The 12,005-nt window shown below is 38.9% G+C and overlaps 1 protein-coding gene across 1 annotated transcript; it reads right to left on the minus strand.

Moving 5' to 3' along the window:
- Positions 1 to 7,161: 7,161 nt before the first annotated feature.
- On the minus strand, positions 7,162 to 8,575 carry LOC122133439 (zinc finger protein 135-like). The gene has a single exon (XM_042709660.1). It carries the CDS (start codon positions 8,496 to 8,498, stop codon positions 7,347 to 7,349), a length of 1,152 nt encoding a protein of 383 aa, XP_042565594.1. The 5' UTR covers positions 8,499 to 8,575; the 3' UTR covers positions 7,162 to 7,346.
- Between the last annotated feature and the right edge of the window lie 3,430 nt (positions 8,576 to 12,005).

Below are 12,005 nucleotides of genomic sequence, written 5' to 3' on the forward strand. Positions count from 1 at the left end.
AGAACTACAGTGTAGTTGTACTGTTGGCGATTTACACTTCTACAGTATGCTTCCAAAGAATGACACACATAATCATTCCGAGCATCCCAGTACCAGTCAGTTCAGTTTTGTTTTGTAAAGGAAATCCAGTCTAACATTCCTTCAATGCACGGAAAATATAGTTAAATAAAGAACTACAGTAGAGTTGTATTTTTGTTGAATTACACTCATAGAGTATCTATACAAGCATCCTAGTGTTAAACCTAACAAAACTGAATTACACACATGCAGTATCCATCCAGAACATCCCGGTGTCTACCTAACAACGGTGAGTTCAGTATCCATCCAGAGCATCCCAGTTCCTATCTTACAAAGGTGAGATCAGTATCCATACAAAGCATCCCAGTGTCTACCTTACCTTGGTGAGTTCAGTATCCACCCAGAGCATCCCAGTGTGTACCATACGATGGTGGGTTCAGACTCCCCTAGGTTTTGTTAATATAGTGCATCTTCTGTCTGACCTATTAGCTTCCTGGATTCAAGCCTAACCAATCAGGAGCTTTTGGAATGCAAATTAGAATGACAGAGGAGAGGCTTGGTCAGGGTTCAACCTGACAACACAAAGTAGGGTAGATGGGTCATTCCTGGATGTGTGAACTGAAAGGTGTTTGGGAAGGGCGGGGTAGTTGGGGCGGGTTGGAGGTGTGAACTAAAAGGTCATGGGGGTAGGTGGGGTGGGCTGGTAAACTGAAGAAACCCTCCATTGCTCTTCAAAGCTTTTCATACTGTATGTTTGTGTGTGCATTTAGGTAGGCCTATATGTATGTGTGTGGGAATGAATGTAAGTTTTCTAATAGTTTATAACTTGATATGAGGACAGAGGATATTATAAGACCTTTATATAAGCATCCAATCTTCATTAAAGCTTTGTGTGTTTGTGTGTGTGTCAATTCTGAATACTTTTTATTTGTTTTTTGTTATGACTGTGAACGGCAGTGGAATATCGTGCTCAACTACAATCTGCACTCCTATTATTAGGTACCCTACATTAAGGACACAACATAAATGAATACAATTCACATGAGTCAATTTACAGAACTTTGTTTCTTTTTTTCGTAGAACGTCCCATAAACAAACAGGAAAAGACTCTTATCCACATACCCATACAACAGCATACATTCAATTATAAACCTGCAGGTAAATAAGCCATAGAGACACCATAGACCCAATTAATGGGTGCCTATGTCTCATACAGACCCCTCGGTAGCCTGACCATCAGTGATTCAGTACCGGTGAAGAAAACATCACAATTAAACAGAACTAAAATAATAGATTATGATGAAGTACACACAGGGTCATATCCTGGCACCAGTATCCCAGATATTTAGCCCTGTTAACACTGGACACTTTTAATTTGTTAGTTTTCTTTGAATGTTGGAGACAGTGGAGTATCTTGCCCTGCTAGAATGTCTGCACTCCTATGCTTAAGTACCCTACATTAATAATAGAACAGAAATAAATACAGTAAACATCATTAAAAAGGGCATTTTGGCAGTATTCTCACTGAAAACAGGAACAGACTTGTACCTACATAGAGATTCATCAGCAAACAATAAGAGATAACATACACATTCAGTTAAGTGCAGAGCCTGTTTTCTCGAGGTAGTCATGTTTTTTTGTGTCTACCCTTTTCAATGACAATACTGTATTCCCTCCCGCCCTCCCCATGTCCTCTTTCTTTCTTTCTTCCCCGTCTCTGACACTCAACACATCTTTGAGCTGTAGACAATCTTCATATGAGGTGCTGTTTAGGCCATCAATCTCGAGTGCTCGCACAAACACTACTTTTTTTTGTACAAGCGCTAACTGCTGCTTGTCAATTACATGTTGTACACACCCAAACACAAATCCCCCCCACCCCACACATTTTTGTACTCAATTTTTATTTCAATCTCTACCACATCACACGTTTCAAATATGAAGAAATAATACTTCATTATGTACTTCACATTTAGTTTAAAACTCATAAAATCCAAAATATTACAGTAAGTGATACTCGGGTTAGCAGCATTTCATACGTCCCCATCAGTAGCTTGATCATCAGTGATTCATTGATACATCTATATATAATATGGCAGCACATCATATGAATGGATCCTCTGGTACTTCTTGAGATGAGACATTCGGCGAAAGGCCTTTCCACACTAAGAACACTGATGTGTTTTTTCAGTCTTTGCATATATCAAGTATTTTTGTAAGGTTTTTGTGCGATAAGCCTGTTCTCCTGCTTGCGTCCTCTGATGAACAGTCCTTCATTTCTTACATCGCTTAGAATGAATATGTAACAAACAGCTCATAGTAGCCCATGGTAAAGACATTCCCATAGTATCTCTCAAAAATCTGTCCTTTAGTTCGACTAAAGCACAAGTTGAAGTCAACAAACTAAAATTCATGCCCTTAAATGTTAAAAGTAAAAAGGTGATGGATTTATTCTTCTTTAATTTCCATCAAGAAATTACTTTTCTTCTTTGCAGGTCAAGGTTGCTGGTAATTGGTCGGTGTATATTTCAGTCATTGCATATATCAAGTATTTTTGTAAACTTTTTCTCCGATAAGCCTGTTCTCTTGTGTGTGTCCTCTGAGCATCATTGCATCATTGAGTTTTAATGGCGTCGGCCTTTGTACAGAAATCCTTTTTATTTGTTTATGTTTTGACTGTGGGTGGGAATGGAATGCTCAGCTGAAGTAGAATTGAAGGGCCTTTTCATCGTGTTACTGACTTTAAGAATACAACAGGAATAAACACAGAACACAGAATGATAAAAAAAGCTTTATTTGTGGTGGTGATCTTACTAAACAAACAGGAACAGACTTTTATCTACATATAGGTTCACCAGCAAACATAATATAAACATGGAGGTAAATAGGCCATACAGCCACCAAAATAATGATTGGGAGCCTACATTTCATTCACACCCATCAGTAACCTTATAATCACTTACAAATGTGAGTTCAGTAATCTGACTCCACTCTGTGCTGTTAATATAATGCACCTTCTATCTAACCCATTAGCTTCTTGAAATCAAACCTAACCAACCAGCTGCAGGAGCTTTCTGGAATCTAAACTTGCAAGCCAAAGGATTATGGTTAGGAATTCCATATGTATGAGCACTGTTTACACGTCTGATGGTCCTCAGGTGGGCTTGGTCATAGCTCAGCCTGCAGAAATTGCAGAGAGAAGGAGTGTAGTAGGGGGGTGGGGGTGTGAACTGAAAACTGATGTGGAATTAGAAGACAGGTGGGTTTGGGAACTCTATTGAAGTTACCCAGCTATAGAAACCCTCTTCTTCAGTTTACATATATTTCATGATGGATCCAGCAATTCACCTAATTTAAAGCTTTATTTTTTGCAGTAATCCCACTAAAATCACAGACACAGACTTACCAGCAGACATTACAATATAGCCATGCAGGTAGCAGAGTAACACAGACATCACATGCATGAATGGGTGTCTACATTTCATACGTCCCCATAAGTAGCTTGATTATCAGTGGTTCATGGATACACCTGTATTCAGCCATGTGTTCCTGCCCAGTGACTACTGACGTTACCCAGCTATAGAAAGCCTCTTCTTCAGTCTGCACCAGGTTATTAATCCAACCTACATCAGAGAACATATCACAAACATCAACACTGTCAACTGTTACAGCTTTCAGCATAATTAGCGAATATGCCAACATTCATGCTGCTATATTAATGAGATGATGAGACGCTGTGTCATGATTTATTGTAATAAAGACTGAATTTACATAATTACATCAGTTTTCCTAAATGGAGGTTTCAGAGAGAGATAGTTTCTACACCTGTGAAAGAGAGAGAGAGAGAGAGAGAGAGATAAAGAAAGATAAAGAGAGAAAGAGATAGAGAGAGAAGGCGAGAGAGAGAGAGAGAAAGAGAGAGAGAGGTTTTCCATCAGCCACATGGTTTTTCTTTGTTTTTGAGTTGTTGAATTTTTTCATTTAGTTACATTGGAGATACAGGAGAGTCCAGGTTATTCTAGTTTGTGTAGTTCATCAGTCAATGGTTCTTGAGCAGGATCTAATTTATTTTCCCTGTAAAGGTTTTTAAAAACAATATCATATTTTCAATTTGAATATTTGCTGTGAGGTTCACCCTCATATTGAGAGAGATTTTTCACAGAAATTTGAGAGTTTGGAGAGAATGAGGAGAGGTGTTTGTTTATTGTTTCAGATGATGTTTCAGGGTTGTTGTTCTTTTTTAGACATGATAAGACTTGGATCTGTGACTGCATGAGCTACTGCACTACTGCTGAGAGGGGAGCAGTAGGCAGTGGTGGACAGTAACGAAGTAGATGTAATTCGTTCCTGTACTTAAGTAACATATAGATGTATCTGTACTTAACTCAAGTATTTCTATTTGGTGAGACTTTATACTTTGACTGCACTACATTTCAAAGTGAAAATTCGTACTTTTTACTCCATTACATTTAGTCAAACCACATCGTTCCTTTTTGCCAAAGCGAATCAAATAATGAGAGGTCAAAGCGAGTGCACAATCACACCAATCAGGGCTCAGCGCGCGATTTGCTCTGCTCTGCTCGTTCGGTTTTGTCAGTTTCGTTTATTCGTTGAGCGCAAGCTATGTTGAATTCGTTACAACGCCACTGCAGCATGTTGAGGATGTTTTATGCTCATGCTTACTTAATGCTACATGAATGATGGAAATGATGGAAGAAACAGCTGACACTTACTTGCCTGAACACCCTTGGCCTTATTTGGGCGAACTTTTTGAATTGGAAGAAAGGAAGGACTCATTTTATTTTAAGTGTCTTTTCTGCCTCCAGCCCTTTAGTGTGGTGGAGCAGCCATCATTTCAAGATCTCTTGCAAGATCTTCAGCCCAATGCCTCCCTGATGTCAAGGACCACCTTGCGACGCAAGATAGAGTGTTTTGTTTTGACTTTCGTCTGTGTTTGTACCTAGGGTTGTGTAGGGAATATCACTACTATCACTAGTCTTCAGCACAAACTAGTATAACACCACATTCTCTGATTTTGTGGAACTAGTTCCTGTAATGATATTTATCATTCTTTGAAACATAAATCAGGATTTATGAGTTTAAGGGTAACACAGACATACAGATATGATATAGTAAATGAACTTATGTTTTACTCTACATTTTTTAGAATTAAATGTGCAACTAAGTTACAAATAAATGTAAAATTAAATAATTGTTCTCTAGTGCTGTTATTTCATAACCACTTGGTCTTACCTAATGGCAATAGATAGCTTTCAATGTTTTGTGCTTATACTCTTTTTAATAGACAAATGTAAGACACTATTTAAAGAGTGGCATTAGTATTTTCACCTTATATCAGTTGATTGAGCAGGAGCTTTGATGTGAAAATGATAAAAGGCCATTAGAACCATAATTCATTAAGGTACTTTTACTTTTAATACTTAAGTATATATGAAGGCAAATACTTTTATGCTTCTACTTTCAAAGTGCATACTTCCACTTTTACTGGAGTAATATTTTACACAAGGTATCTATACTTTCACTTAAGTACGTAGTTAGTGTACTTCGTCCACCACTGGCAGTAGGTGAATCTACCCAGAGAGTCACCTGTCCTTCCACCATAAGGAATTAACAGACCCAGGCTTTTACAGAGCTGCAGTAAGTGTTTGAAATTTCTGTTTACAATACTGTCATTGCTCTCAAGTGGTCATTTAAGATGTTTGCTTTGATTTATCTTTAATTCTTACTTTAAGATTACAACAGGCGTAAACCCTATTCATGTGAACAAAAATGATCAAGGAATGATCATCTTTCTTCTCTTTATATTTTTCTAAACGCAGAGCAAATGTCCTGTTTCTGAAAAGTAGGTCTCCCTGATGTTGTTGTAGTTATTACATTCTGTCAGGAAAAGACACTCATCATCCACCCCATTAATACAGTGAGTGCAGAGCCTGTTTTCTCGAGGTAGTCATGTTTTTTTGTGTCTACCCTTTTCAATGACAATACTGTATTCCCTCCCGCCCTCCCCATGTCCTCTTTCTTTCTTTCTTCCCCGTCTCTGACACTCAACACATCTTTGAGCTGTAGACAATCTTCATATGAGGTGCTGTTTAGGCCATCAATCTCGGGTGCTCGCACAAACACTACTTTTTTTAAATAATAATAATAATTTATTTTATTTGTAATGCACTCTTCATTCAAAAGAATCTCAGAGTGCCAACATATTAAAAACTAACTATAATAATACAATAAAATAAAAATGAATTAACATAAGCATAATAGAAAACTTTTTAACATTTTAACATACGATTTAACACAAGGCCAGAAATGCCTTCCTGAATAAAAATGTTTTTAGTCCAGCTTTAAAGGAGTCCAGCATCTGCGTTGCCCTTAGGTGGTCAGGGAGGCTGTTCCATAAGCGTGGCGCTGCCGAGCAAAAGGCCCGGTCGCCCATGGTGCGGAGCTTTGTTTTGGGGACGCGGTGGAGCGAGCTGTTTGAAGACCTGAGGGTGCAGGTGGAGGTTTGGGGAGTAATTAATTCTTGCAGGTAGGGAGGTGCATGCCCATTTATGCATGTATGGGTGAGTATAAGGACTTTGTAGTCAATCCGGAAAGAGACAGGGAGCCAGTGTAGTGAGTGTAATATTGGTGTTATGTGCTCATATTTCCGGACCCTCATCAGGATCCTGGCAGCGCTGTTTTGGATGTATTGCAGCTTCTGGATGTTCTTGCCAATGATCCCATAGAAAAGCGAATTACAATAGTCCAGACTTGAGGAGATAAAGGCGTGGACAAGCTTCTCTGCATCTGATAGGGTTAAAGTGGGCGGAGTTTGGAGATGTTTCTTAGATGATAAAAGGAGGTTTTGCACAGGTGTTTTATATGGTCATTAAAGGTCAGGTGAGGGTCAAACCTAACTCCGAGATTAGTGACTGTGGAGGAGAGGGGGATGACCTGGCTGTCGAAGGTGAGATGAGTTAAGGAGGATGACTGAACCTGGTGTGGAGTGCCAACAAGAAGGGCTTCGGTTTTGCTACTGTTTAGCTGGAGAAAGTTGTTGCTCATCCATGCCTTTATCTCCCCAAGACAGGCGGTGAGACATGACATGGCTGCAGTGGGGCTTGGGGCAGTTTTGATATAAAGCTGTGTGTCGTTAGCATAACAGTGGAAAGACATCCCATGTCTGCTGATGACATGACCGAGGGGTAGCATGTAAATAATGAAGAGGACAAGCGCTAACTGCTGCTTGTCAACTACATGTTGTACACACCAAAACACAAATCCCCCCCACCCCACATATACTGTACATACTTGAAAAAACACTCAAATCATTTTTGATTTGGCTTTTCCCCAGTATGGATCCTCTGGTGTCTGATGAGACTAGTCAAATGGGTAAAGGTCTTTCCACACTGAGAACACTGATGTGGCTTTTCCCCAGTATGTGTCATCTGGTGGATGGTAAATTCACTGCTACTCCTGAAACCCTTTCCACATGTAGTACACTGATATGGCTTTTCCCCAGTGTGGATCATCAGGTGTGCCTTGAGACTACCCATTTGAGTAAAGGTCTTTCCACACTGAAAACACTGGTGTGGCTTTTCCCCAGTGTGGATCATCAGGTGTGTCTTGAGACTACCCATTTGACTAAAAGTCTTTCCACACTGAGAACACTGGTGTGGCTTTTCCCCAGTATGTGTCATCTGGTGGATGGTAAGTGCACTGCTACTTTTGAAACCCTTCCCACATGTAGTACACTGATATGGCTTTTCCCCAGTGTGGATCATCAGGTGTGTCTTGAGATGAGACATTTTACTAAAAGACTTTCCACACTGAGAACAATGATGTGGCTTTTCCCCAGTGTGGATCCTCTGGTGTATCTTGAGAGTACCCATTTGACGAAAAGTCTTTCCACACTGAGAACAATGATATGGTTTCCCCCCAGTATGTGCCATCTGGTGGATGGTAAGTTCACTGCTACTTTTGAAACCCTTCCCACACTGAGAACAATGGTATGGCTTTTCCCCAGTGTGAATCATCTGGTGTTTCTTGAGACTACCCATTTGAGTAAAAGTCTTTCCACACTGAGAACAATGATATGACTTTTCTCCACTATGGACCCTCTGGTGTTTCTTGAGACTACCCATTTGACTAAAAGTCTTTCCACACTGAGAACAATGGTATGGCTTTTCTCCAGTATGTGTCATCTGGTGGATTCTAAGTGTATTGCTTCTCCTGAAACCCTTTCCACATGTAGTACACTGATATGGCTTTTCCCCAGTGTGGATCATCTGGTGTTTCTTGAGACTACCCATTTGACTAAAAGTCTTTCCACACTGAGAACACTGATGTGGCTTTTCTCCAGTATGTGTCATCTGGTGGATTCTAAGTTTATTGCTACTCCTGAAACCCTTTCCACATGTAGTACACTGATATGGCTTTTCTCCAGTGTGGATCATCTGGTGTCTCTTCAGTTCACCCATTTGACTAAAAGCCTTTCCACACTGAGAACACTGATGGGGCTTTTCTCCTGTGTGTGTTCGTTGATGAATTGCAAGAGCGGAAGGTGCAGCAAAGGTTTTGAAACATTGGGGACATTCATGTTGTTTCTTCCTTGCGTTCGATTGCTGATGTCTGATGACATTCTTTCTTCTTTCCTCTGTACTCCTTTTGCTAGAATGGATCCTTTGAACGTCTCCTATAACATAATAAGACAGTTTTTAAATAATATCCTCACTCTACTTCATTTGTTACATTAGCACTACAACACTGAAAACACATGTATTGTATTTTTTGTAATGTGTTTTTCAATGACTGGCTATTTGCTAGAATAGTACTTGGAAGTCCTTTAGGATAAAATTATCCACTTACAGACTGCACTGTAAATGTAAGCAGAGATTCAGAGACATGTAGAGATCTGGAGACAAAATGATGGCAGACATTTTAAATGTTTTAAATTTAACATACTCCAAATGATTTCCCATAATTAAGGTACTCCCATGGTATCTCTATTCTCTCAATAGGTCTTACATTTCATTAGGTTAGGCACAAGATAAAGCCAGGGGGGTTTATTTTTGTTTTTCAATACATTTGTAACTAACCTTAGTTCCAATGGGTTGAAATATTAATACATCTTTTATTATTGTCATTATCATATTAAATTGTATGCCAGTTATCCAGCTGATGTTACAGTCTCTTCAATTTTACTCCTTAAATTATAATTGGTAGAAACCCTTGGGGTGCCTGTGCAGCTTCATATTGACACAAGTTCACATTTACAGATATTAACACACGCTAGCAGCAACCAGATGTTTCCTTAAGCTAGAGACAAATAGTTAAAAAGTTCCCTTGCAGCTTCATATTAGCATGATGTCATATTCAATTCATTTTAACTATCACATTGTTCTAGTTTTTCATGATACAAACTAATGTGCAACTTACCTGTAGGAGTAGAGTCATGGTGACCATATTCTCTCAAATCAGATGTTTCCTCCTGTTTAATTTCCACTGGTGAATACTCATCTTCTTTGTGGGTCAAGATTGGTGATGTGTATATTTCAGTCTTACAGTCAGCTTCAAGTCCAGGCTTTTCTTCCACTTTCGGAATTGCAGAAAGATACTCCTGCAGGAAATCATCAAATTCTTCTTCTTTGATCTCTTCCTTCACTGACATGAGCAGTTGTGATGTTTCAGTATGTCCTGACATTTCAGACTTCAGTTCTGTTTTTCAAAGAAAATCAAGTCAAACCCTCATTCAATTCAAGGCATTTGCATATAGAGAACATGTGCAACAAAAGAACTACAGTGTAGTTGTACTGTTGGCGATTTACACTTCTACAGTATGCTTCCAAAGAATGACACACATAATCATTCCGAGCATCCCAGTACCAGTCAGTTCAGTTCTGTTTTGTAAAGGAAATCCAGTCTAACATTCCTTCAATGCACGGAAAATATAGTTAAATAAAGAACTACAGTAGAGTTGTATTTTTGTTGAATTACACTCATAGAGTATCTATCCAAGCATCCCAGTGTTAAACCTAACAAAACTGAATTACAAACATACAGTATCTATCAAGATTATCCCAGTGTCTACCTTACGAAGGTGAGTTCAGTATCCATAATACAATTATATAATACAAGGTTAGAATAAGGTCACCACACACACACACACACACACACACACACATGATGAATTGCAAGAGCGAAAGGTGCAGCAAAGGTTTTGAAACACTGGGAGCATTCATGTTTTTTCTTCCGTGTGTTGAATTGCTGATGTCTGATGACTTTCTTTCTTCTTTCCCCTGTACTCCTTTTGCTAGAATAGATCCTTTGAACGTGTCCTATTACATAGAAAATATTTTTACAATATTATCCTGGATTCTCGATCCTCAATATTCTCAATTTGTTAGATTAACACAACAGCACTGAAAAAAATATATTTTTGACTGACTGGCTATTTGCTAAAATAGTATGACACATAGTATGATCACTTGGAAGACAAAATGATAGCCGGCATTTTAAATGTCGTGATTTTCCTAAAACAATTGCCTGTCATTTCTTCAGTCATGATATTTATTGATAATTTCAAAAGATGACTTTTCGCACACTAATAACAATATATGTCAATTATGTAACACAAGAGGAATAAATGACATAGGCACATTTTTTAACATGCCTATGTGACTTAAGCAATTTGAATGTGAAGATGGTTCCTTAAGCTAGAGACAGATAGTTATAAAGCTACAATAGGTAGAAACCCTTCAGGTGCCAGTGCAGCTTCATATTAACATGATGTCATATTCACTTCATATTTACTATCATATTTTTCAAGTTTTTCATGATACAAACTAATGTGCAACTTACTTGTAGGAGTAGAGTCACCTTGACCATACTCTCTCAAATCGGAGTTTTCTTCCTGTTTAATTTCCAATGGTGAATACTCTTCTTCTTTGTGGGTCAAGGTTGGTGATGTGTATATTTCAGTCTTACAGTCAAGTTCCAGTTCAGGCTTTTCTTCCACTTTCTGAATTCCAGACAGATACTCTCGCCTAGGTCATCAAATTCTTCTTCTTTGATTTCCTCCTTCACTGACATGAGAAGTTTTGATGGTTCAGTAGATCCTGACATTTCAGACTTCAGTTCTGTTTTTCAGAAATCCTTTCCTTCAATGCAAGGCTAATATAGTGAACATGTGCAAACAAAGAACTACAGTGTAGTTGGAAACTTACACTTCAGTTCTGTTTGGCAAAGGAAATCCTGTCTTACATTCCTTCAATGTAAGGATGATGCAGTTAAACAAAGAACTACAGTATAGTTGTATTGTTGTTGAATTACACACATACAGTATCCATCCGGAGCATCCCAGTGTCTACCTTACAAAGGTGAGTTCAGTATCCATCCAGAGCATCCCAGTGTCTACCTTACAAAGGTGAGTTCAGTATCCATCCAGAGCATCCCAGTGTCTACCTTACAAATGTGAGTTCAGACTCCCCTATGTGGTGTTTATATAGGGCTTCTTCTGTCTGACCCATTAGCTTCCTGGATTCAAGCCTAACCAATCAGCAGCAAGGGCTGGGAAAGGGATTATGGGAAGGAATTCCATGTCTATGAACACCGTTTACACCTCTGATGGTCCTGACATGACCATAGCTCAACCTGCTGAAACTACACAAAGGGGTATAGTAGGGGGTGGGGTGGATGTGTGAACTGAGAGGTGATGGGTAGAAAAGAGTAGGGGGAGTGGGGTGGTAAAAGCCTTTATTTTTGGCAGCAATCCCACTTAAAACACAGGAACAGACTCAAACCTACATAGAGATTTACCAACAAACATTCTAAATTCAAATATGCAGGTGGCATCATAAGAATAAATGGGTGCCTACTTTTCAAACAGAGGCAGACATGTTCTGTTCATCAATGATTCATGGACTTTTGAAGTTACCAAACTATAGAAAACAGATATCAAATGAATGGATGTCTACACTTCAAAAACA

This window comes from Clupea harengus, chromosome 13 (genome assembly GCF_900700415.2).
Source record: "Clupea harengus chromosome 13, Ch_v2.0.2, whole genome shotgun sequence".
NCBI classification, from domain to species: domain Eukaryota; kingdom Metazoa; phylum Chordata; class Actinopteri; order Clupeiformes; family Clupeidae; genus Clupea; species Clupea harengus.

Excerpts from the sequence above, each read along its gene's own strand:
- LOC122133439 (XM_042709660.1), bottom strand. The coding sequence starts at position 8,498 with ATGGGTGAACTGAAGAGACACCAGATGATCCACACTGGAGAAAAGCCA.